Source organism: Doryrhamphus excisus, chromosome 14 (genome assembly GCF_030265055.1).
Source record: "Doryrhamphus excisus isolate RoL2022-K1 chromosome 14, RoL_Dexc_1.0, whole genome shotgun sequence".
Taxonomy (NCBI): Eukaryota; Metazoa; Chordata; class Actinopteri; order Syngnathiformes; family Syngnathidae; genus Doryrhamphus; species Doryrhamphus excisus.
Window position 1 is genome coordinate 20,158,475 of NC_080479.1, and position 26,675 is coordinate 20,185,149.

At 47.7% G+C, this 26,675-nt stretch overlaps 1 protein-coding gene across 8 annotated transcripts in view; it reads left to right on the plus strand.

The window, feature by feature from the left end:
* Nucleotides 1-26,675, plus strand: part of akap9 (A kinase (PRKA) anchor protein 9) — a 38,013-nt gene that overhangs the window by 4,829 nt on the left and 6,509 nt on the right. For 6 of the 8 annotated variants that reach the window (XM_058047469.1, XM_058047465.1, XM_058047467.1 and 3 more), the window contains 21 exons: nucleotides 77-2,710; nucleotides 3,292-3,366; nucleotides 5,603-5,726; nucleotides 5,811-6,006; nucleotides 7,653-7,695; nucleotides 8,240-8,509; nucleotides 8,779-9,048; nucleotides 9,808-9,908; nucleotides 9,999-10,168; nucleotides 10,591-10,784; nucleotides 15,158-15,320; nucleotides 16,273-16,367; nucleotides 16,452-16,569; nucleotides 18,069-18,107; nucleotides 18,915-19,147; nucleotides 19,241-19,360; nucleotides 22,112-22,288; nucleotides 22,930-23,034; nucleotides 23,129-23,281; nucleotides 25,373-25,459; nucleotides 25,757-26,629. In XM_058047469.1, the coding sequence (XP_057903452.1) occupies nucleotides 77-2,710; nucleotides 3,292-3,366; nucleotides 5,603-5,726; nucleotides 5,811-6,006; nucleotides 7,653-7,695; nucleotides 8,240-8,509; nucleotides 8,779-9,048; nucleotides 9,808-9,908; nucleotides 9,999-10,168; nucleotides 10,591-10,784; nucleotides 15,158-15,320; nucleotides 16,273-16,367; nucleotides 16,452-16,569; nucleotides 18,069-18,107; nucleotides 18,915-19,147; nucleotides 19,241-19,360; nucleotides 22,112-22,288; nucleotides 22,930-23,034; nucleotides 23,129-23,281; nucleotides 25,373-25,459; nucleotides 25,757-26,629 (6,240 nt within the window). The remainder of the gene's footprint in view (nucleotides 1-76; nucleotides 2,711-3,291; nucleotides 3,367-5,602; nucleotides 5,727-5,810; nucleotides 6,007-7,652; nucleotides 7,696-8,239; nucleotides 8,510-8,778; nucleotides 9,049-9,807; nucleotides 9,909-9,998; nucleotides 10,169-10,590; nucleotides 10,785-15,157; nucleotides 15,321-16,272; nucleotides 16,368-16,451; nucleotides 16,570-18,068; nucleotides 18,108-18,914; nucleotides 19,148-19,240; nucleotides 19,361-22,111; nucleotides 22,289-22,929; nucleotides 23,035-23,128; nucleotides 23,282-25,372; nucleotides 25,460-25,756; nucleotides 26,630-26,675) is intronic. The other 2 variants (XM_058047472.1, XM_058047470.1) reach the window with 2 other exon arrangements.

Here is a 26,675-nt window from a genome sequence, read left to right on the forward strand (position 1 = left end):
TGAGAACTCGGCTTTGGCTCCTCCTTCCTCGTCAGTCTGTTCTCTTTGTGTATGTGATGCCTGGCTCTTATTGTAGTCAGGGAGAAGATCAGAGGAGACGTTCGCACAAAGGATCCATGAGAAGGATGTGCTTGTAGCCGAGAAGGAGAAGGTCATCATGAATCAGGAGGAGTCGCTGGCACAGCTGAGAGCAGCAGAGGAGGCTCTTGCCAAAACGCTGAAGGAGAAAAATGAGCTGATATCTGAGCAGACGGCGGTGATCAGAGAACACGAGCAGGCCCTCACGGTCTTCAGGGAAGAAGTGGCGGTCTTGGGAAGGTCGAGCAACGGGGGCATCATCCTGCCGCCGGATGAGAAAGATTTGTTGATAGCAGAGCAGGAGAGAATCATTTCAGACCGGGACTGTTCTCTGAGCCGGCTGGAGGAGGAGCTCCAGACATCACAGCAGAGCCTGCGTGGCCTCCAACAGCGAGCGGCCGCCAAGGACTCGGAGCTTGAAGGACGTCTGGGCGACCTGGAAGCCACCAGGAGCCAAACGGAGCGCTGTAAATTAGAACTGGAGAAAGCGCAAGGTGAGCTGCAAAGCTGTCAAAGTGAGCTGGTGAACGCTCGCCAGAAGGAGCAAATGTCATCTGATGAGATCAAGCAGCTCATGGGAACGGTGGAGGGCCTGCAGAGGCGCTGTCACCAGGGGAGCCTCTCTGAAGGTCAGGCCATGCAAAGAATGCAGGAGGACGCCGCCAGGAAGATGGATGTTCTCAGGGCAGAGCTGGACGAGATGTACGGACAGCAGATCGTCCAGATGAAGCAGGAGATCAACTTGCAACACGCGGCGCGTACGGAGCAAATGGCGGCGCAACATCACGCAGAGATGGAGCTTGTTCAAGAGCAACGCTCCGCTGAGGTGGAGACGCTCAATGTTAAGATGAGGGAGCTTCAGGAGACATTAGAGCGGTCCCAAGTCAGCCATAATCAAAGCAGGCATGAACTCACCCAAGAGAAGCTCAACCTCAAGGCTCAGGTTGAGAACCTCCTTCGAGATCTTGGTTCAGCGAAGGAGAAGGTGGAGCTGGTATCCAGCAGTTTTATCTCACAGGAGAGCCATCAAAGCGAGCTGCTGCGCTTTCAGGAGACCATCAGCGAGCAACGTCGCCAGCTGGCCGCTGCTCAGGAGGCGGCGCTGGAGATGGAGACCAAGCACGAATCGGAGACGACCAATTACAAGATCAAGCTGGAGATGCTGGAGCGAGAGAAGGACGCCGTGTTGGACCGCATGGCCGAGTCGCAGGAAGCCGAGCTGGAGCGACTGCGAACTCAGCTCCTGTTCAGCCACGAGGAGGAGCTCACGCACCTGAAGGAGGAACTCCAGAGAGGGAGCTTCCTCAATACTGAAAACCTCCTCAACGAAGCTGCTGTCAAACACCAAAAAGCTCTGGATGATCTCCGCCTGGCTTATGAAGATGAGCTACATTTGTTACAAACGGAGAAGTCGGCTTTTTCCACGGAGCGAGAAGATCTTCTGCACCAAATTCTTGGCCTTAAAGAAGATGTGAAGCTGGCGACGCACAGCTCCAAAGCGGATGAGCTTGTTGAGCAGCTTGAGGAGCTTCAGGTGGAGCTGGAAGATCTCAGGAAGGGAAGGGATCAGCGTGCGCGGCTGGAGGGTGAAATCCAAACGTTGCTGAAGAAGTGTGAGAAGCTAGAAAATGAAAGAAGGGAGGAGGACCGATGTTGGCAGAGCAGGTGGAAAGAGCAGCAGCTGGAGAACGACACTCTGAAAGCGGACGCGGACTCGAGAACCGTGGAAATGGAGACCCTAAGATCTGAGACCAGTCAGTTGCGATGCCAGGTGGATGAGCTTCGAGAGGAAATCGAAAAGCAGCGGACCACATTCTCCTTCGCTGAGAAGAATTTTGAAGTGAACTACCAGGAGCTGAAGGAGGAGTACAGGAGCCTTGTGGAGGCTAAGATGAACCTGGAGGAGACGACGCTCAAGGAGTCACTCCACTTTGAGGCCAAAGTCGCCGACCTCCAGGCACGCATTGAGGAGCTGGACCACGGGAAGGTCCCGGCTGAACGTGTGGTGGAAAAGGATACTACGGAGCTGATGGAGAAGCTTCACCTCACACTGAGTGAGAAGGAAAGCCTCGCACTGAGACTTTCTGAAGTTACGGAGCAACTGGTGTCGACTGAGGAGAAAGTGGGGCAGCTGGAAGACGAGCTGAAGGACGTGAGACTGGAGAATGCCAGGTTCATCACCCAGAACGAAAGCCTGGTCCGAGAGGTTCCAAGAATGAGCAGTCAAGACGGAGAGAAAAGAGTTAAACCCCAGCAGGAAGAGCTCAAGTCTGAGATCTCCTCTGAGGACCATCACGCTCGCATTCGGGAGATGGACGCTCCTCAGTCGCTCCTAGCGGAGAGAGCCGGCATCCAGCAGACCTCGGAGCTTCAGAGGCTCTCTCCATCTCCATCTGCGGTCCAGTCCTCGGGGGAGGGACCTGTTGAAGCACGACCCCCGCAGAAGATAGCGTCAGCGTCGGGCTCAAACCGACGCAAGAGGAGGCAGAGGTTGAAGCAGGAGCGCAAAGTGAGCGGCACACAGGCTGGAAGGCAAAAGGAGGAGGAGGAGGAGGAGGAAGGCAGAGCCACGAGTGCCGCAGAGCCAGAGATGCAGGCGGAAAGCCAGGTTTTTGGCGACGGCATCAAACAGGTAAGACGCTCGCATGCGTCGGCCGCGTCCGCCTTTTTAATATGCCTCATTGTTCACGTGTCACATGATGGGGAGGGGCTTATCATACACAAATACGTGGAACAATAATTCCTCATTTCTGCTCCAGCACGATGGAGGTTCTCCAGCATCATGTTGATGTTTCTAAATGTACTTTTTGCAGGCCGGGTCTCCGAGGTGCACTTCCAACCTCGCTGTTGTGTTGCTGCAGTTGTTTTTATGGCTGGGGGGGCTCCTTACGTGGGCTAATAAAAACCATAATACAGCCACCTCGCTCAGTTCAAACTCAGGTGTCGGACGGCATCAGCATGCTGCACATGTTCTCTGCTATCTCTGAGGGGCACGTTGTGTCCATCCATGTTTTCACGCCAGACGTATGTACTTTGCAGTCACGTGCCCACATAGGAAGTAGCATTACAACTGTTGCCATGGGAATGACGCTGATGCAACAAGGCCTCAAAAGGGAAGAATGGATTTTAAAAATAAGGATGCATATGAGAGCTTCATAGAGATCTACCTGAGAACCTGAACTAAATGGATTTCATCGCCTGTTTCTTCATCAGGTCAGCAGCCGCAAAGGAGACCACCACGCCGAGTCAGTCGCATGTCCGGGAGCAGCAGAGAACACCCCCGAGCATGTAACTATACATCTATATATCTTATTGCTCTAGTACAGGGGTGCTCACACTTTTTCAGCATGCGAGCTACTTTTAAAATGACCGAGTCAAAATGATCTACCCACTACAAAAATGCAAAACATCTATTTATTTTCAAATGTATTGAGGATTATTTGTACGTACAATGTATGTTGATGTACCTTACATAACCAAATGAGCCAATATTGCAAAACACACATAATTAACTATTAACATTTTTTGTAATTACCTGAGTTTACTTTGATGACTTGCACTGAATTGAACCAGCCAGGGATGCATAGTCCGGACAGTAGCTGCTGATAGCCAGCCTCAAGCACACTTCCAAATGTTTATCAGTCATGGATAATATCCGTATCATAATATCCGTATAATATTCCATATCCGTATGGAAGTGATATGTTTTTTGCCTTTTTACTTGGTCCAGTTTTTGCCTTTTTACTTGGTCCAGCTCCTTCACTCATTTTAGTGACCATAAACTTTAGCGAGGGCTTTAAAATCTCGCAATTCGCCGACTAGCTTAGCACTTTGCATCGTTGTTTACGCATGAGCGGTGACCTAAAGGTCAAAATTCAGTTGTCATCTGACTGGTTGTCCTGTATGTCAATCAAGTAACGGGGATGGATGATAGGCTGACATGGTAAGTTCTGCTGCACTTAGAGACGTTGTTTGATTTGATTGGTCGCCCGAAGGGCAACATTCAGTTGTCATCTGAATGGCTGCCCTGTATATCAATCAAGTGACGGCATTGATGCTGGGATGATATTTTTGTAATGTCACGCCGCGATCGACCAGTACCACCTCCGCGATCGACCGGTAGCTTGCGATCGACTTAATGAGCACCCCTGCTCTAGTAGTACCTACTGGATGTACCTATGCTGCTGGGCGTCCTTAAAGAGGGTTTCTGACCTATAAATGGAGTTGGAATGTTGCGTTCCGCTCTTCAACCATGCCAAAGTTTCAGATCATGAGGTTTGCATATTTGGAAGTGAGCCCTGAAAGATTATTTTTTTCTAACACCAGCTCCCTGTGACATCACAGTGAGCCGGACTTCCTTCTATGGGCGTTCCCAGGTACCAATCACAGCGGAGGGGGCGTGCCCAGATATGAATTAAAACAGAACCATTCTGCAGAATATATATATATAAAGATAGCGATAGAATATCTTATTTTATCAAGGTAATATATAGCTACTACTATTTTTTTTTTAATTGCTGTGGGCCATAACTCCCACCCCTCCACAAGTCTCGATTTGGCAAGCATAACCTCATAATTTCCATGGTAACATCATCGTCTTCTACCACAAAGTCACAAAATTACAAGAAAACGTGATATTATGAGAACAAACTTGAGATTAATATCATAATTTCTGAGAAAATAGTCTGAATTTCATGACAATAAAGTTGTCATTTCCAAAAAAAGGTCAATAAACAGGAAAAAGTCATAATATTGCAACAAAAATAATCTTTTAGGGGGAAAACAAGCCCTGATTTTAGGAGAAAAAACTGAATATAAAAGTGGGCAATATTAGGTGAAAAAAAGTTATCTGCGAAAGAAGCCAACACCGATATGGTCCCATTTCTGGTTTTCAAGGGGGGGGCAACGTAGCTACTGTCACTTAAGATGTGTAGCCAGAGTTTTACCCCAGGAATAGGTGCAGGTTCTGGAAGATCTGGAAAGCTGTGTGTGCGGATTGTTTGTACTTGTTAAATGTGCTAAAAGTGATTAAATATGAAATCTAATGTTCAGGATCTCTTAAGTCAAGAAGGTTTTGTGATTGTTGAATCTGCGAATACCATTTCCGACCAATGTCTGTTGGTTGGACTTTTGTGAAAGACAGAGACCAAACAACAAAGACATCACACGCTGCTATTGAGAAGTAGCGTCTCATGTTAAAAACATGCACCATCAAAGGCAGCGGAATGGCGCTTTCATAATTGTGCATAATTAGCGCTAATGCATAACGCACAGGGAGCACAGACCTCCGCTTTTTGTTTATCTCCCGAGCGATGACTCTAATTGGCTTGTTCCTGCGCTCCATCATTGAAGTGGGATTAGTGGAATTATGTCCGTTAATGATTCATCAGCAATGAGAAGCAGCCGTGCCGTGTAATTCCATTTCCAGTCATTTGGAAGCGCCACCGATATCATCAACAAGCAGATGCATGTTCCCCGGTGCTGTGTACTTGTACCTTTTTAAAGTACATGTTCCCATGCTCAGGGCGAGTGCAGGCTGCACATGGAGGCACAGCGCATCAGCCTGACTCAGATCCACGCCGCCCAGCTGGAGCTGCTGCAGGAGGAGGCGGACCACGCTGCAACCCGGAGCGATGCCAGGGAGCAAGGTGAGCTCACATACACCTGGCTGGAGTTAGCTCGTGATTTCCAAAGGGAACATTCAAGCTAGTCTCATCTGTCGTGCTGATTAGATGCGGAGGAGCCGGGCGCCAGAGTACCTCGTTGTGAGGAATTGGAGAAGCTGGAGGAGAATCACAGGCAGGAGATGGAGCGTGTCCGAGCTCACTACCAGCAGAGGGCGGCGGAGATGGAGGAACGCTACACCGCGGAGATGCTGGTGCTGCAGCAGCGACTGCAGGAGGTCACGGGGGCACAGCCCCACTACAGGTGAGGGTGCCGCACCAACACACTGGCTGGATCCTCCCATAGTTTCTTCTTGTAGCTGCTTTAGCTCCTGTTCCTTTCATTTTCACTTACTTTCACTTACTTTTCACATGACTGTAAATGCCATTTGTGGCGCCCCCTATTGGTTGTGGTCAAAATGCTTTGTCATGCATAAAACGGATACAGCACTTACAGGATTATGACTTTCTAGATATGATTTTGACCATTTTTAGGGACCTCTAGATGTACAATAACACAATAGTCACGCATCTTCACACTCCTATTGCTTTTTATTTACACCATGTAAGACAACCATAATGCACAGGCTATGGCATCGCTGCAGGGACACGAGAGACAGCCACTGCATGCTAACTAGTTAGCCTCCCATTTCTTTATTGTAAATTGAAGAGAACGCCAAAAACCTTAAAAAAACGTATGCACAGAATGGGACAAGAACTTGTTTTCACGATGTCATGTCAGACATGCCATGCGGGGTCAAGGTAACATAATCCAAGCTCCATGGCTCGTCAGTGTAACGTCACTGCCACCTAGTGGCCAGAATACAACACATAACTTGTCTTCCAGTCATTTGGACCAGGGGTCGGGAACCTTTTTGGCTAAGAGAGCCATGAAGACCAGATATTTTAAAAAGTGTATCTGTGAGAGCCATATACATTTTTTTAAACATTGAATGCAATAAAATGTGTGCATTTTTATGTAAGACCAACAGTTTTAGATATAATGGGCTCTAATTACGTAGACCAGGCACACTACCCCACGCCAATGGGGTGTGGCCAGCACACTTTCGTGAGCAGCGCAGTGTCTAATAATAAATCAAATACTTGCTGCCATTAATGCAACTTCTGCTGCTGCATGGTTTTGCACCGTACTCCGTATATTTCATTCTTTTGGCCATCTTCATCAGAAGGCTTGGTTCTGCAGCTTTAGCTATTTGACTAAAGGAGGAAAGTTTACATTTACATGTTGACATCTCAATGACCGAGGTAGACTACCGCATTATCCAGTAATAATCAAGTTTTGGTGTTTGACCTGGAAAATATCATCAGGAAAGATGGATATGGTCGGCCGTATTGCAGTAGAAAATAGATGGACGAATTAAAATGCATAAGAAAGTTGTTGATTTTGAATATTATTTTTAACAGTGATTTCTGTGATGGTTTACTTTAAAATGTCAGCAAAAATACATTTTTATTGTGGTAAGAAATGCTTGAGAGCCAGATAGTGTCATCAAAAGAGCCCTACCTGGCTCCCGAGCCATAGGTTCCCTACCTCTGCTTTGGACTACTAATGGGCCATAGTCGACCACCAAACAGCCATCATTTATTCATCGCTACCTGGAAGACCGCGCTAGAGCGACATAGCGATGTTTGAGCCACGATGTAGACGTAGCAAGCGACATACATGTGCTCGTCAGTCCTTTCACGGTGTGCACCAAATGCACGAAATTCAGTTTCCATCCGGAATAGCACCACCATGTGGCCTTTGACAGCAATACAGGGCGGGGCCTATAAAGAAAAGTAGGATTACGGTTAACACATGTGACAATAATCCTTATTTGTGTACTAGCTCCACAGAGAGGCGTACATGATAACATAGAAGGTCTCTCATGACTTGTGTTGTTTCCCCAGTGTTCCACCAGACTGCAGGGAGGAGTACAAAGACGATCTCAAGGTTTGGGCTCCATTTTCCTCTGCCATTAAAATCAGCCTTGTCACATCATTACCTCTTTTGCTGATTGGCACACAAGCAGTAAGCGAGTCTGGCGCTCCGATGTGTGTGGATGAAGTTGCCCGCAGGGCTGAACGTGCCCTAAATCCCACCGCCACCCACCCTCCACCCCTTTTTGCTTCAGAAGCAGCAGGATGAAGCGTCCTATATGGAATGATGAAAAGGGTCAAAGTTACATAATCCGCCTGGATCGCGTGTCACTCTTGGAGCAAGTGTGCCCACTCTGGAGTTTGGTGTCTGTGTGAAAGCCAATGGAGCGTCCCTCTCTTAGTCACCCGTCCTCAACTTCCTCCAGCTCAGGCAGCGTCTCAGACAGGAATGCATCTTCACGTAACGTAACCTCAAAGCAGGAAGACCACAACGCCGCGTATTGATCTGAAGCAGAAGGGTGGGCGGGGTTTTGCTAGGCTACAGATGACTTGTTTCTTTTCAGAGCGGCTTGTTATTGTTCCGTATGTTTCACGGTTGCGCTCTCGTCCCTGTGCAGGCCCTCACCGATGAACAACTCCTGGAGTGGGTCGCCGACGCTCGCTGGTCTGCGAGGTCCACAGGCTTGAGCGCGCAGCTGCAGACGCTGAGGAGAGCTCTCTACAACAAGTACGTCCAAGAAGTCGCTGTGCTCAAAGTGCAGCACAGCAGCGAACTGAGAAGGCTGCGAGAAGAACTGGAGCGGGAGAGGACGCGAGGGCACAGCCACGAGGAAGGAAGAGGAGGGCAAACTCGGGATCCGTGCTCCGTGGAGGAGGAAGTCGCCAAGGTAGGAGACCCTTTCCTTACCTCGGCCAGGGAACCTTTTTGATAGGCTGGTGTTCTCATTCCAACTGAAGCTTGTCCCTGCAGTGATCCCGGAGTCTGTACCATGTGATGTAAAAGTGGGTGTTATTTCATGTCTCCAGGGCTCTAATAATGTAATTGGTTGTAATTGTAATTGGTCTGGAACCAATTAACGACAACAAACAAGGAAGGACCGTATGTGACAGTGGAATAATTGATGGGTCTCGAACATCGTTTCCTTTTGTTCGACAGGCCATTGTTCAGATGTCAGTGGAGTTTGCGCAGCAGACGGAACTGGCCCGGATCAACAAGCGTGCCTGCCAGACAAGTTCCTCCATGCAGACCCCATCGGACGAAGACGACGTAGAGGATGTAGAGGAGAGAGATGAGGAGGCATCGACTCCAGGAGCCTCTGCCTCCGAGGAGAGGGAGCGCTTGACAAGGGAGTTGGAGGAGAAGAACGCGGAGATCCAGAAGTTACAGGAGAAGCTGCAGGAAGCTGAATCGGAAGCGCTGAAGAAGGTCTGTGTTGTTGGTGGTTTGTGTTTGTGGTAATATCATCAACTCCTTCAGGAGCGTATGTGTGTGCTGTATTGGAAGAGTCCACAGGCTGCCTATATCCGTGATTTCCTCATGTCCAACTGCCTTTAAAGTACTCAAAGAGCTAATTTGTGTGCCTGTGAGGCTTCACACAACATTTCTTGCTTGACGTGTGATGGCAAAGGCTGATGGCTTCATTGCTCTTTGCCAGATAGAAGCACGTATTATTATTATTAGTAGTAATATTTACGCTGACCTGACACTTCATTAAGTACAGTTCCACCAGGTGATGGGATGCAACACAACAATTGGAATGATAATGTTTATGAGTGAAATATTCCCTTTTAGAAAGCTTCCTGTTTTTTCCCCAATCTTTTTGCATCTGCGTTTGTAAATGCAAGACGAGACGATGGCGTATTTGGCTGTGGTCAGCGTAATCATCTGCTTTACTGCCGTCCCTCCAGAAGGTGGTGCTATAATCCATCTTATTCCCTGCATCCCAGGTGCACCTGTTGTCATGGTAGCACAAAGACACTAGTGTTTCTCCCCGCACTCGGGGACCCCCAGTGTGTCTGTCTACTCTCATATAAGGATACTTTGTTCACGCCGTTGCATGTGTGCATGTGTGCATGTGTGCATGTGCAAAAAGGCACGTAGAGTGTCAGTGTGCCGTCCCATGCTTCCTGCTGCAGCGCCGTAATGACGGGACTACTTTCTGTGTTCTCCCTTTTACCCGTGCAGCTGCGACAGAGGGGAGAAGACCGTGAAGGAGAAGCTGTGCAAGAGGAGGACCACGGCACATGGCGCGTTGGCCTTGAGAGCGTCGACGAGGACAATGAAAGGTGACGAGCAAAATTTCAATACTGCCTTGGAGATTTCAAAAACAAGTACGCTAAAGTGCGCGTTAACTTTAATCACTGTGCCGCCTTCAGAATCCTCTTGCGCCGGGCCAACCAGAGGCTTAGTCGGGTGTTGGCTGAGGTCCTGAAGACCACGGCGGCGGCGGAAGAAACCATGGGACTCCACATGCAGAGCCTGCATGATGCTTCTTCCAGTGAAGGGCTGCAGGATGCACACCCTCCCTCCAGACCCGATGCTGCAGGCATGTCATATCTGATTTGAAGCACTAAAACCGGGCTCTTGGTTCACCGAAACCGCCAAGATGACATGGCATTAGTTGGATCTTGAAGTCTCAATAGATGACAACTTTTTTTAAACCTTCGGCATTATTTGGAGTCAAAGATTTGTTACTTTGACCGCTCATTTGTCAACAGAACCAATGTTGTAATAGCGCTAAGTGCAAACATGAGTCAGCATGAATAGCGTTGGTGAGTTCACTGTAAACAACAAACAGGAAGGCACATTTACAACACATGCGCGGATCAAAGCTGATACTTCAGATGCATCTTCCGCCATGTGGCGTTCATCAGTTGTTGGCGCTATGCTAGCACCAGTGGGTTGTGACCCGCAGCAACGAGCGATAAAGAAATGCCGCACCGATAAGGCTTTGTGTCGCCACACTAGGGTTCTCTGGAGAGATCTGCCCCGGCGGCGAGACAGACGCGGGTCTGGAGGTGTCCAAGCACATGATAGACGGCCTCCTCTTGGGGGAAGCTGGGAGTCGGCCAGAGAACGAGGAGCGCCTCATGAGCATCAGCGGTCGCCTCCAGACGGCTTTGGAGAAGATGTTGATGGTCATCAGCGACACCACCGACCAGGTAGGAAACTAAAACTACTCAACTTTCTGTTTCTGTTGAATTGACGGTTACACTGATTTCTGCTGTGAGTGCATAATGGAGAAGCCCCCCCCCCCCCCCCCCCCCCCCCCCTAATAAAAGACGCACTTCATTCCCGGTGGTCGCCCATAGATACCAGCTGTGTGTCATTGTCTGGTGCAAACAGCCAATGGTAGCCCAGCTGGGCGGAAGTCCGCCTCCGTTGCCCCGCGTAGGGAGCCCATGGCGTGCACCCACCGTGTGTAGTAGAGTGGGGCCAGTTTTAACTAGGCCATTGTAAGCGAGTGCATGCTGCATCCTCCCTGTGGCTGAAATTGTCATTTACGCTCAGATGGGTTTTGTCTTGTTGCTCTAAAAATAGTCCGAGCCAGGCGTCACTTTTATTCAGCATCCTTTCCCAACGCTGCCAGCATGCAGGCTTGATGATCCTTTTACTGTATTTATGTATCTTTTATCTCTTTGCATACACACCCTGAGTATGGAAACATACAGGAGCAGAAGCCTTTTTTTATTTTATTTTACCTTTATTTACCCAGGCAAGCAATTTAATAATAATAAGAATACATTTTATTTGTATAGCGCTTTTCAAGATACTCAAAGACACTTTACAAAAGAATGAAGTTGAATAGAGCAAGTAAACAGAATAAAAGACACCAAAATACAACATTCATTGGTTAGTACACAGTTAAAAAAGCGGGGCGGGGCACAGCAGTCAGATATAGAAGGTTAGACATTAAAAACAGATTTAAAGAGGTGGGTTTTGAGTTGTTTTTTGAAGGTGGGAAGGTCAGGGCAAGCACGGAGTGAGTGGGGCAAAGAGTTCCAGAGAGTGGGGGCAGCGATGGAGAAGGCTCTGAAGAAGAACAAACAAATTTAAGAACAAATTCTTATTTACAAATGCAGCCTGAACAAAAAGCAAAAGCACTTTGATGGGACTTACTTATGTCTTAAGTATTCTATCCACTATATCAGAATCAGAATCAGAAAAGCTTTATTGCCATGTATGATCAAACACATACTAGGAATTTGTTTTGGTATAGTAGGTGCATACACATCTATTAAAAAAGAATGAAAAATACAAAATATACAGAATAACAGTATAAATATATGTACACAGTCTGTTTTTTGTTGTTATTCCGGAAGTGCAGTCTGATTGTTTTTCCTAAAAGTCCAAACTGGGCGTTAATGTAACGCATATAATGAAAGTGTCAAAGTGGCGGGATGAGGCAGAGGTGGGGTGTGAAGAGTGTCAGGTGGGGTCCCGGGCCTTGTTGATGAGGCTGACAGCAGACGGGAAGAAACTGTTCTTGTGGCGTGAGGTTTTGGTCCTGATGGACCGCAGCCTCCTGCCAGAGGGGAGCGTCTCGAAGAGGGATCGGCCACAATCCTTTCTGCACGCCTCAGGGTCCTGGAGGCGTACAGATCCTGGAGGGACGGGAGATTGCAGCCAATCACCTTCTCTGCAGACCCAATGACACGCTGCAGCCTGCCTTTGTCCTTAGCAGTGGCAGCAGCGTACCAGATGGTGATGGAGGAGGTGAGGATGGACTCAATGATGGAGGTGTAGTAGAAGTGCACCATCCTTGTCTTTGGCAGGATGAATTTCTTCAGCTGCCGTAGGAAGTACATCCTCTGCTGAGCCTTCTTGATGAGGGAGCTGATGTTCGGCTCCCACTTGAGGTCCTGGGAGATGATGGTGCCCAGGAAGCGGAAGGACTCCACAATGTCAATTGTAGAGTCACAGAGGGTGATGGGGACAGGAGAGGCTGAGTTCTTCCTGTTTCCTGTTATTGGGTACCGGGAGTGTCTGGGGGTGGGAGTTCCTAATCATGTCATTTAGAAAGTCCTAAACAGGTTCTAACTATGAAATGGGTCTGGAACCAGGATTAATGTAAGAATAACAGCAAAGACTAAACACCAAATGACATTTAAGTGTTTGGCACTGAGTTGAACTACCAATGGAGGACACCTGGTGGGCTACATCGTGGTCTTCTACTGCTACATGTGTATTTATAAAAGCTCACAATGTGGTTGTCTGGAATAGAAATGCGGTAACAAGCTACTGTGCCTGGATGTGTAGTGTAGTGTAGCGTAGTGTAGCGTTCCCACTTGTAAACAAAGGCTGGCTAATGGTTTTCTTGATGGTTTTCCAGCCGCCGGTGATGTCACGTCCTGCCTTTTGGTGTTTGCTCCGTCACCTGCCATTAGCCACAGGTCTTTGAAGACCAAGCGGTGACATGTCAGACTTTCTAGACCAGGGGTCGGCAACCTTTATTATCAAAAGAGCCATTTTACCCACACGCTTACTAAAGGAAAACAGATAGGAGCCGCAAAACATCATTTAAAAACAATATCTTATAAACTTTTGAAAGTTTGAATCAGTTTTAACGCCAAATTTTTACACCAAATTGTTGCTTCTCGTCACATGTGAGCTCTTTGAGCTCATCCAATCACGAGTCAGAACTCATTCACTTCAATTCATTCAGGGTCTCACAGAAAGTCAGATTAAAAAAAAAAAACTCATTAAAAAATGCATATTTTTTCCCATTAGGGTATTTTAAAAAAATACTTGAGCGTTGTGAAGGGAGCCACAACAAAGTGGCTGAAGAGCCACATGCGGCTCTGGAGCCAGGGGTTGCTGACCCCTGTTCTAGACGTTAGTCTTGTGCTGCATGTGACCTCACTGGGAGTGAATCCGGTTTTACACGTTTGTGTAGGGTGTGTGTCTGTGTGTGTTGTCTGCAGGTTATTTGTGTGCGCTCGAGTATGCTAGGGAGTGGTGAGTGTGTGAGATCTATTTGCAAAGCTTACCTGGCCCCCGGTGTTGCCGTGAACTGAAGCCACGCCTCCTTCCCTTCCTCCGCTGCTCCCTCCCTCCTGCTTTGACTGAGCAGAGTCCGCAGAGTAAATGAAGGTCCGCTCGAGCGAGGAAACGTCTTGGATTTGGTCTTTCTACCTGACTGAGGTGACTGGGGGGGGACTGCCTGGGGTCAGTCGAGCTCTTCTGACGAGGGCGGCCACCCGGCCCCAGTGAGCATGCGTGGAGTGGGAATGACGGCAAACCCTGGGAGGAATTAAAGCGGAAAGCAACTTAAGAAGCGGCTGCTGTCATTTCACCCTCGGCTGGCTGTCGCCCGGACCCAACAATTAACAAGTGGGGGGCCCGGGAGGCTTGTTGTTGCTACGGCGATACAGCTTTGTTTGGGAATCTCCAGAGGGAGAAGAGAGAGAGAGAGAGAGAGAGCGAGGGGACGAGATCCGTGCGAGCCGTGACGTGCTTTCCACTAAGGAAACAAGGTCAGTAGGAGCAGAGGCAAGTGCACATGACTGAAGAGGATGCAGACAGGAAATGGAAGCCTCGGAATACCTCCCGCTGATGTGTTCTGGAATGCCGTTTAATCCGATGAAATCAGAAGGGACGCCCCCCTGCTGCCGAGTATGACTAGCTGCGTTTGGACTTTCCCTTCTGTTTACCTGAGACGTCTTCTACCTCAACAAGATGACGATGGCGTGCGGTCGGGATCACATGATCGTCTCCTTCCTGTGCGCCAACACATAGAAACTGTTGCCCGGCAGCAAACCTTTCCCTCCTGGGCCTGATTCTCATGGCCGCTTGCTTTGGGATGGTGGCAAACCCCCTCTGATGACTCCAGGCGAGGAGCACCGACATAGCGTAAAGCATCCTTCGCCATGGATTCCCACCTCTCTTTCTGGAACTCCAAAACGCAGAGCACCACGTGGGTGGAAGGGGAGGACCAGGATGTGTACGAGGTGGAATCTCGGATCCCCCTTCCCCGACCTTTCCCGGTCTACAGCAGCTTGACGGAGAGGAACGCCGTCCTGGTGCAGACTCAGATCTCTCATGTCAATCACAGGACAAACGGCCACCTCCTTAAAGTCATCTCCAGGATCTCTCTGCCCACCCCCCCCTATACAGTAAGTCCATGCAGCAGAGGAAACTCTTGCATGAGAGCTGCTGATGAATATTTTACCGTGCTGCAGCTTCTTTTATGAATTAAATATCATGTCACGTAAGGTGTTGGAGGCTTGTGTGACTTCCACGAGGCCACTTCCTGTGTTTGCGTAATGTCCTCACAGACCTTTGCTCTCGGAGATATGCAAAGCTGGGAAGAGTAGTGGTGGAATGGCAGCGATGTGATGACACAGGTCACGTGACTCTCAGGGTAGTAGTTGTGGAAAAAGTCAAAATATGGTACAACGCATCAAGATCTCACTGAGCTGGACCATGATGGACGTGAACTGTCTGGTCTTCGTGGTCGTCACGGTGATCCTGCTAATTGCTTTATCAGCTATAAAAATTAATATTTTTACTTCATTTTTTTTCATGCTCTTAGGTGGAGCATGCCCGCATCACGCAGACCGAGCTCATGCGGGAGTCCTTCCGCCATAACCAGGAGATCAGCGAGCTCCTACAGAAGCAGGAGGAGCTGCAGGAGCGGCTGTCGGAGGAGGCCCGAGCGCGTGAGCAGCTGGCACTGCAACTGCACCGAGCCGAGGGTGAGCAGTGCAAGATGGACCTAACTTGTACCTTATCACCTCCCCCCCCTGAGGGCGACGAAATGTCAATGCAAGACCCAGACGGTACTTGGGGGGTGTGGGGGGGGTAGGATCAGCTGTTTGACAGGGAGAGTGAAACCAAGTTGAGTCTTCCTGGGGGGGGGGGCAGCTAGCTTGCATGGCCCATCCTTGTCAGAGACAGCTGGCCCTGCGGGGGCAACTGTTGCACACACACACGGCAAACACCAAGCCACTCACTTTTTCACTTTTGGGAGCACGGAATAGTGGTGAGTGCTTTATTATCCTTGTTTGAGCGGAGAAGTTCCGTGTTTGTTTTTTGCAATTGAGTGCAGGTACAGATGGCTAATATCTGCTGCCATAAAACCAAGCCTGGAAGCTAACGCCGTGATAGTCGGCACATGCAACTGTTACGTAAGGCTGTTCCCACAACATTTCAATTTCAGGTAATATGGAAATGTTATGATGGCTGACTGACAGCACGGCCCGGACGTGATGGGAGAAGGTCTTTCACATGATCGACGTGATTGGACAATTGTGTATCTTGGAGAGAAGCCTCCTTAGGCAAACTCGACACCACGTTGGTTCCGGCTCAGTCTGCAACGTGTACCTTGTGTCCCGCTTGTAACCGCATGCTAGCATCTGAATGGAGGCCTAGCGCTCGCGTCGCTGTATGTACTGTAATGTACCAGTAATGCTTGCTGACCTGTGACGGGACAGCGCCCTTATGAAGCATTTCATTGTCTTTGCGTCCATCCTCGTCAAGCAAAATGGGTCAGACGTTCTCACTGGCGTTCAGTTATACAGTAGGAATGTGTTTGGGTTCTTTTGAGGTTTCTGAGCGCCGTGTGGTACAAAAGGCTGCGTAGCGCCATGCACAAGCATCCCACCAAGTTGTTATTAAGCATCTTCTGTCACTTTGTTCTCGCCAAAGGTGTGATTGACGGCTACACGGGCGAACGTGCCTCCCTGGAGGAGCAGTTACGTCAGAAGGAAGAGCTCCAGCTCAGCCTGGAGCAAGAGCTGCAGGTAGAATGTTGTCGGAGTTTTTCATTCATGAAGTGTTATCGTCGTGATTGCAGACTAAACGGAATGTTTTTTTTTTCGCCGCAGGTTACCAGCAGTCGGCTGCAGGAGTTGGAGCAGGAGAGGCTGCAAATGCAGGAGGAACGAGAGATGATGTCCCGACAACACGACGCCATGAGAGAGGACGCAGGCCCCCGTGAGCTTCGTACGTATCCCAAGCTGCTCATTGTTACCTGCCATGAGATAACCTGCATACATGGTCTAGTCCAGGGGTGGGCAAACTTTTGGACTCGCGGGCCGCATTAATTTAATTAAACAAAATTGACGGGGGGATTATGTAGTATTTTACACATAACAGTCCATTTTTACACCTATATTTTTACACATATTTTACATGTAAAAGTGTCATGCAATCTGCTATATGTGCACTTTGAAATCATTTATTTGATGTAAAGTGTGTTTCTCAATGTATTATTATTTTTTTTTTTAAATTAGAATTATTATTATTAGTTATAGTAATGTTATTATATTATTATTATTATTATTATTATTATTATTTTGTTATAATAATAATATTACTACCATTATCATATTAATATTATTAACAACAATATTAATATAATAGTAGTATTATTATCATTATTTGTATTACTGTTATTGTGCTTGTGCTCCTTTTTCCAGGAGTATTTTGTAATATTACTACCATTATTATATTATTATTAACAACAATATTAATATAATAGTATTATTATTATCATTATTGACAACATTATTATCATTATTATTATTATTATTATTATGTGCTTGTGTCCCTTTTTACAGGAGCATTTTGTAACAGACCACATCAAATAACGAAATTGATAAAGCAGCTACCTCAACCATCAAAAAATTGGCCCAAGCCATGATGCCAGGTTGTATGTTGAGTTCAAATGAAATATTTGGAAAAAACAGGCGGGCCATATTGAAACACTTGGCGGGCCGGATGTGGCCCCCGGGCCGTAGTTTGCCCACCCCTGGTCTAGTCTCAACCTGCGGACACAGAAGTGTGTCTCGGACGAGGTCTGAAAATAATAGTGCTTTTTTTTTTCCTGAAGATTTTATTTGTATTATTAATGTACCATAAATACATCATAACAATTGAATATTCATTTGATGGGGTGTCACACAAACAATAGTAAATTCATGAATGAACCCCACAATAAATGAAAATACCCTGGCTGACCTACTACCTCCTCTACCGCCCCCAAACAGACAGGAGGAGGGTTCATGGAAGGAGTGAGCCCTCTTCTGTCTGTCTGGGTGGGTACACTGGTGTACTAGTACTGGTGTAAGCTAGTAGAAATATACTGGTGAATATTTTGAAAAGTTCTGTTAAAATCTCGTCTGGTCTTGTTTCGTCGACCCAATGGGGCGTTTTGTCTGGTGACACCCCAAGTGTTAGTATTCTCAATTGCAATAGCGAGCGACAAGGTGTAGCTGGAAGTTCATGATAACTATAACTATAACCTCTCCTATTGTGAAAAAGGTAGGCCATTTTTCCATGATAAAGGTGAGTCTTCAGCATTTTTGGGTCAGGGCTATCGAAGAACCCCGCTCCTTTTCACGCTGTTTGCTTCTCCATCCTAGCCGACATCGTCATGGCTTTTGTGTTGATGTGAAAAAGAAGAGCATGTTGAACGCCTGTGCTTTCCTATCCTCCCGTAGGCCTAGTTGACGCTGCAATGGTCGCAGCACCTGAAGCAGGTGTGTCCACTTTGAGCACGGCTCAGCCCTCCTCTTCTCCGCTACGTTCCTTTCAATGGAGTCACATGATAACCAGAGTATCCGTGACCTAACCCGGCTGCATCACCCACAGAGCTTGCTTGCTTCCTTGGCCTCACGATCGCACTCCAATCACTAACCTTTGCTTCTACCTTTTTTCACTCATCTTGTCCTGGCTTGTGGTTTTTAATTAGCCCTAATTATAGCATGATGACATGACACAGCAGATGTCCGCATTCACACATGGCCTTTAGATCCTCTGTCAATCATCTCCATGTATATATACTGGATTGATTACTAGTGGGAGTAAGATGATTGGCTATCCAGGACCCCCCCCCCCTCCTTGTCTGCTGGGCATGCATATTACAATATCTGGATGTCATCCTGGGTGAACCAATGGGAGTTGGTCCTGGTGGCAGCGGAATGGGCATCGTGTTGGGAGGTTCATCTTGGATACCTGAATGGGATGCTGGAAGAGTCTGAGGGCAGAGGTGTTAAAATGAGGTAGTAGTGGGGGCTTTTTATCCGTTGGCATCAAAACATATTCCCCTTGCACGCCATGCAGATCAACAGCTGGCATGACTTTATAGCCCTCAACCTTTAGGTCACTTTAAGCCATCACAAGCCTGAAGGAACATGGAAAAGTGACGGGAGTTGGAAGTCAAGGACCAGCTTTTGTTAATGACGCCTCCTCAGACTCCTCAGTGGCATCCCATTCATCTCCATGCAAGATGTTCAGTAACTCTCAATGTCCAAGCAGTAACACCTCCATGCTCTGCGCTGGCCTAGATCTGCTGGAGGAAGCCGAGAAGCTGATGAAAGAGAAGGTGGAGGTGCAACGGCAGGCGGAGAAGGAGAGCTCCGATCTCCTGAAGCAGATGAAGGTGCTGGAGGCGGAGCTGGAAGAGCAGGTCAACAGGGTGATTGAGCTGGAGCACGCTCGCAAGGCCGAGACCGGAGACCTCCAGCAGCAGATCCAGGCCCTGGAGAAGCAGCTGGACAAGAACAGGAAGTTCCTGGATGTAAGTGCAGTGCATCCTAGGATACTGTTGATTGACTAAAACGGGATACGGATGAGCACGGAGTGTTTTTAAGCTTCTCCCGCTGGTGCCTAGGAGCAAGCCGTGGACCGAGAACACGAGAGGGACGTCTTCCAGAATGAGATCAACAAACTGGAGCAGCAGCTGAAGAACCCGCTGAAGCTTCAGAGTGGCTCTGAGCAAAGGAGCCAAGAGGTAAGCGAAGAGTGCCAAGCGGTAACGGAGATGCGGATGCCGCACATTGGACACCCCGCTCCACCGGCACAGTAAACAATAGACTTCCTTGAAAGTCACACCCGGCTTGTTGACGGAGAGCGGAATGAATGTCGTTAGCTTTTATTTCTCTGCTGCTAGGTGTCACCTTAACAATGCAGGGCCTTTATTGGATGCCATAAAAGGCGGTCAGGAGTGGAGGCAATGGTGGAGGTGGTGGGCAGCACCAAGCCAGGTGACACACGGCTTGGTTGGATTGAGGAGCGCGGGGTCATTGTGTAACCCAGGGGTGGGCAAACTTTTTGACTCGCGGGCCGCATTGATATAACAAAATTTCCGGGGGGGTATTATTGTATCTGTAAAATTGTCATGCAATCTGCTATTATTATTTATTATTTTATATTTAAATATTTTTAAAATAATAAAATATTATAATAATTAAAATAAAATTAAAATAATAATTATTATATTATTATTATGTAAAATATGCAAATATAACAATATTATTATATATAATTAATATAATAATTAGCATTAATATAATTAATATAATAATCATAATAGTTATAATAATGATATAATAATTATTATTTTAATTTTTATTATTATGTGCTTGTGTCTCTTTTTTCAGGAGCACTTTGTAAACAACAGACCATGTCAAACAACGAAATTGATACAACCATCAAAAGGTTGGCTCAGGCCATGATGCCAGGTTGTATGTTGACTTTAAATTAAATACTTTGGAAAGATTGGGCGGGCCGTATTCAAACACTTGGCGGGCCGGATGTGGCCCCCGGGCCGTAGTTTGCCCACCCCTGGTGTAACCCAACACCAACTGAGGGAGTACTGGTGGCATTATGGGAATTTTTTCCTTGTGTAGTCAATCTCGGGATATAATATTAAGGTCTCCTGAGACTATGTCTTTATGTTCTGGATCCCAACCTGTCACCTTCAGCATGTTGGTTAATGTGTAACAGTCATCTGCTGCCATCAAATTACACTTTAACTCTGGTAAATGAGTGGAGCCTGCATGGTGAAGTACCCAGCTTCACGGGGTTATTATGGGCTGTATGCTTTATCAGGCATCCTGATGATAAAAGCCGATCACAATACACTTTCTTTCATTTCCACAGGCATATTCCTGACCTTCTTTACTTCTATTTCAATCTGAAAGTGCTTCTTTTCTTCCTTTGCTCCCTCCCTCCCTCCTCGGCCGGCTCACCTCTGTCCCCTTTGCACTCTCCGTTCCTTCATGCTCCTCCTGCCTTCTCTCTCCTTGGCATTTGCAGGTGGATGGAGTAAGCATCAAGGTACTGCTTCTAGCTACACGTACAACAGCTTGTTTGCCCCCAACCCCACCACCAGCACCCCCGCAGACCCACTAGTGCAGGGGTCAGCAACCTCCGGCTCCAGAGCCGCATGTGGCTCTTCAGCCTCTTTGTTGTGGCTCCCTTTGCAATGCTCAAATATTTGTTTTAACACCCAAATGAGGAAAATATGCATCTTTGTAATTACTTTTGAAAAAAATGGGACTTTCTGGGAGACCGTATACTAGCAAGAGTACTTGATCAACTCCGCTTTTTCTCCTCTGAACTACTTTGATACCCCAAAATTCCCTCCAAATCTGGCAGTCAATCAAAATCTTGGGAGACTCGCAATTTGCTCTGGATGTGAGCATGTTGCTACACATTTCTTGCACGGGGAGAACATGCAAACTCCACACAGAGATAGCCGAGGGTGGGATTGAACTCGGGTCTCCTAGCTGTGAGGTCTGCGCGCTAATCACTCGACCGCTATGCAGCCCCTATATTCTGCTGTTAAATTATGTTTCGCGGCTCCATTCTATTTTTCTTCAGTGAGCGAGGGGGTAAAATGGCTCTTTTGATAGTAAAGGTTGCCGACCCCTGCACTAGTGCATTACAGTAGTCCCGACCCCTCTTCTTCCAACCTCATGAGAACGTTGTCCTTTTCTTCTTCCCTTCCATTGTTCAACTAAAACCAGCCATGATCCCAGGGAGAATGACCTACTCGAGACCCTCCTAGCAGACTTTCACTGCTCCTATTTATCTCCATGGTGAAGTACTCCTTCCTTCACTCAAGTAATGCCATTACCGTCATCATTTCTGGTGCGTAAGCCCCTGCTTTCTTCTGAAACTTTGAACCCTGCAGCTTATACAGCAGTGTGGCTGATTTATGACCATCATCTCCCATACTTCAGAACTCCTCCTAATCATTTAAATACTGTGCCTATTGTCAGTCGGTGAGGAACAGGAAATCGCAGGATGTCGTTACTCAATTTAACTAAGGCTAAAATCATCACACAGCAACTTAACACTCAAAAGGTATAAATATGCAGTAATATCCCATAATACATGTCTTCCCAGCAGAGCATTTCATTGGCCGATTTATGGCTGCTCGCTTCTGGTGCTCACAGACAGGCGCGTGTATCTAGGGGTTGTCCATCATCCCACACAGCTCCGCCCCCTTTCCGCGTCTTTCTTCTTCATCTGACAGGTGGATCGGTTACCTGCCCACCTTGCTCATGTGCTGCTATGGCGTTTGTCACCCTGAATGAAAACTCCCCCCCCCCCTCCTTCCCTCCCTCCCTCCTTTCTCAGGTGGATCAGCTGACCTCCCAGCTAGCGTGTATGTGTAGCAAGTGGGGAGTCTCCGTAAGGGAGCCTTATTTAAGCGGCACACTCTCCTCTCTCTCTCTCTCCTTCCCTCTGCCAGGTGGAGCATCTGACCTCCCAGCTGAAGGAGAAGGCGGACTGGTGCAGTGAGCTCCTGCTCAGCTCCGAGCAGCTGCGTCGTGAGCTGGGAGAACGAGACCAGGAGATTGACAAGCTGGAGAGCCGCATCCGTGAGCTGGAGCAGGCCCTGCTGGCCAGCACCGAGTCCCTGGAGAAGGTTAGGAAGAGGGAGGGGGCACGGGGGGGGTAGCAGAGATTGTTAGCGAGTGGGAAGCTAGTGGCTGCGGAGCACGGTGTGTGCGTTAGAGCATGGCGATGACTTGGTGGTGCTCTAGGAGGTGGGAGGGGCCGTGCAGCGTGAGAGAACAATGTGCAGGCCTGTCACATGACAACACTGACCAATGGCTAGCAACCACTGACAGCCAGTGCCTGGAGGACTGGAGCTTACTGGTGCCGGCATACCATCAACTCCTCTGGTCAATTCACAGATGGGTGCTGGAGCCTATCCCAGCCGACTTTGGCACCACGCACAAATGGGAATGGGAAACCCAGTTCAGGCACGGGGAGAATATGCAGACTCCACTATGGAGATTGAAACCCAGATCTTGCAGATCTCCTGACTGTGGCCTGCATGCTAACCACGAGGCCACCTGCCAACAGCTATAAAAGCAGGGGTGTCCAAAGTGCGGCCCAGGGCCCACTTGTAGTCCATGGGTTGTTTGCTATTGGCCTCGACACCTCAGTGTCCTCAGTTCCATGGAACTTTGTGGATTGTGGAGCACACCAACCATTGAGTGGCGCAACACTGTCCCATCTCTTGTGGAGGTGTTCTCATGCATTTCATGTGTTTGATGTCAGGATGAACAAAAGAGATGCCACACCTCCATCACCAAGGCGACGCACTCCACACTGGAGGCTCAGCTGCAGACCGAAAGGGAAGCCTTGGAACGGAAAGAGAAGGAGGTAGCGTTCCCCTTTCTGCACCTTCGTTGTTCTCCTTGCTCCACACCACATCGCTTTGACGTCAGCGACTTTGCTTCTCTTACCGTGGCCTCAGATCTGTAATCTGGAAGAGCAGCTGGAGCAGTTCAGAGAGGAGCTGGAGAACAAGAGCGAGGAGGTGCAGCAGCTCCACATGCAGCTGGAGATCCAGAGGAAGGAGATCAGCAGCCAGCAGCAGTACATGGAAACCAGGGAGAGCATGCTTCAGGTGACCTTGCACTATGAACTATGAACTATGAACTATGAAGTAGGATTTGGGCTAATATAATATGTTGGACATGTTAGTCACCCTTTGAAATGAATGAATATTGATGATTCATGCTAACGCAATAGAAACACAATAGAAGACTTAAGGAGCCAAGTCCCTATGCCTGCCAGAGGCTAACATTAAAGGTCCCATATTATACTCGTTTAATACCATAGTGCAGGGGTCGGGAACCTTTTTGGCTAAGAGAGCCATGAAGACCAGATATTTTAAAATGTGTATCTGTGAGAGCCATATACATTTTTTTAAACATTGAATGCAATAAAATGTGTGCATTTTTATGTAAGACCAACAGTTTTAGATATAATGGGCTCTAATTACGTAGACCAGGCACACTACCCCACGCCAATGGGGTGTGGCCAGCATACTTTCGTGAGCAGCGCAGTGTCTAATAATAAATCTAATACTTGCTGCCATTAATGCAACTTCTGCTGCTGCATAGTTTTGAACCGTATTCAGTACACGTATTTCATTCTTTTGGCCATCTTCACCAGAAGGCTTGGTTCTGCAGCTTTAGCTATTTGACTAAAGGAGGAAAGTTTATATTTACATGTTTTTTTGACATCTTAATGACCGAGGTAGACTACCGCATTACCCAGTAATAATCAAGTTTTGGTGTTTGACCTGGAAAATATCATTAGGAAAGATGGATATGGTTGGCCGTATTGAAGTAGAAAATAGATGGACGGATTAAAATGCATAAGAAAGTTTTGATTTTTAATATTATTTTTAACAGTCATTTCTGTGATGTTTACTTTAAAATGTTAGCAAAAATACATTTTTATTGTGGTAAGAAATGCTTGAGAGCCAGATAGTGTCATCAAAAGAGCCCTACCTGGCTCCCGAGCCATAGGTTCCCTACCTCTGCTCTATGTGATGGACTGTCAAATGCACTATGGCAGAGGTAGGGAACCTATGGCTCGGGAGCCAGGTAGGGCTCTTTTGATGACTGTATCTGGCTCTCAAGCATTTCTTACCACAATAAAAATGTATTTTTGCTAACATTTTAAAGTAAACATCACAGAAATCACTGTTAAAAATAATATTCAAAATCAACAACTTTCTTATGCATTTTAATTCGTCCATCTATTTTCTACTGCAATATGGCCGACCATATCCATCTTTCCTGATGATATTTTCCAGGTCAAACACCAAAACTTGATTATTACTGGGTAATGCTGTAGTCTACCTCGGTCATTGAGATGTCAAAAAAACATGTAAATGTAAACTTTCCTCCTTTAGTCAAATAGCTAAAGCTGCAGAACCAAGCCTTCTGGTGAAGATGGCCAAAAGAATGAAATACGTGTACTGAATACGGTTCAAAACTATGCAGCAGCAGAAGTTGCATTAATGGCAGCAAGTATTTGATTTATTATTAGACACTGCGCTGCTCACGAAAGTATGCTGGCCACACCCCCTTGGCGTGGGGTAGTGTGCCTGGTCTACGTAATTAGAGCCCATTATATCTAAAACTGTTGGTCTTACATAAAAATGCACACATTTTATTGCATTCAATGTTTAAAAAAATGTATATGGCTCTCACAGATACACATTTTAAAATATCTGGTCTTCATGGCTCTCTTAGCCAAAAAGGTTCCCGACCCCTGACCCCCGACCCCAGAGCAATGTATCATGAAGGAGGAGGACAGGGGGGCAAATAGCCGGCAGACCTCCAGGATGTATTTGACGATATGTAGTGAAGCCTGCTGTTTTGCAACGTTGTCCTTAAGGAAGCGGTGTGTGGCCACGGGGTTGCTAGGGGTGGCTCAGGGTGGCTAGGGGCAGGCCCCTGAGGAAGGAGGTTTTTCCCTTCATGCCGTCATGAAAACCCAGGTTCGGTGCTAATGATGCTCATATTATTTAGCTAACATCTTGCAAAAGTCCATTTGCATAATAGGGGACCTTTAAAACCTCATCGCGTCCATCACGAGGCGTTTATGAGCGGTTTGACAGTATGGGTGAATTTGAGGCCAATCTGGACTCTTGTGGGTGCGTGTTCATTCCATCACATTTATAATCTTTTGACTCTTGAAGGTGATGGAGCAGAAGGACAGGGAAATAGTACATCTTAATGAACAGATCGCTAAGCTCAAACACAAGGAGAAAACATCTGGCAAGCAGGTAACATGTACAGTCTATGTATGCTATGCTGGCACCAAATAGAAATATCAAAGTATATTTGGTGCGTGCATAGCGCCATGCTTGTGCGTCAAGTGTGTGTGGTCTCGTTCACTGGTGGCTCCATTGTCTATTTGACTTTTGGTTTGTCTTGGTAAGTCCATTTGTGGTGGCTCATTGACTCTGTGTTTCCAATCTAATCACCTTCATGACAATCATCTTGACTTAACAATGGTATTCATGGTGGCCGCTTAAAGATGGCTTTTTGAGCGTACGCTAATATCGTGTTGGCGCTTCCAGGGAATCGACGAGCGGGATGAGCTGATCAAAGACCTGGAGTCGCAGGTGCAATGCCTGCGCAGCGAGCAGGAGCGTTTCAAGAGCAATAGCGAAGACGAGGTTGACCAGCTGAATGCTGTGATTGACAAACTCCAGCAGGAACTGGTCCACATCCAGCCGCACCCGGCCGCGGGTGACGAGTATGATGAGATGAAGCAGAAAATGGAGTTTGATACCCTCAAAATGGAGCATGACAACCTGCTGGAGAGACACCAGCTCCTGCAGGAGAAGCTTGAAGAGAAAACTGCAGCCGTTGTGGTCGTCCAGGCCCAGGTTCAAGCTCTGGAGCAGAGTGCAGCATCGAGTATGATGGAGCTCCGTGTCCGCATCCGTGAGCTGGAGGACTCCGTGGGTGAAAAAGACGGCGAGCTCGGCCGCTGTCGCCTCCTGGTGGAGCAAAGTCAAAGCCACGCCGAGGATCTGCAGCGGAAAGTGTCCACCCTGGAGGAGGAGTTGAGGGAGAACGTGGCGGCCGTGCTGGTCAGCAAGGCCACCCTGGATGCTTTCCAGCAGCAACAGCAGCAACCATCTGGCACACGTGGAGAAGATCACCGCCCGCAGAGTCTGGCTGACTTTGGCCTCCCTCAGATGGATTTCAGCCTGCCGGTCCATGCGAGACAAGCTCCAAGAGGCAAGGTGGTCCACCTGACACAGAAGCTCTGTGAGCTGGAGGCCAGTCTCAGCGGCATCCAAAAGGACCAGGAGCTCCAGAAGCAGCTGCTCTCCAGCTCGGAGGAGGACGTGCTGGAGTACGAGAAGAGGCTGGCGGTGCTCATGGATTTGCTCAGTCAGATGAAGGTCAAGACACGTTCCAGGACATGGCCCGCCGTGGAGGTGAGAGTGGAAAACCTTGCAAGATATGACTCGGGTCTGTGAAGGT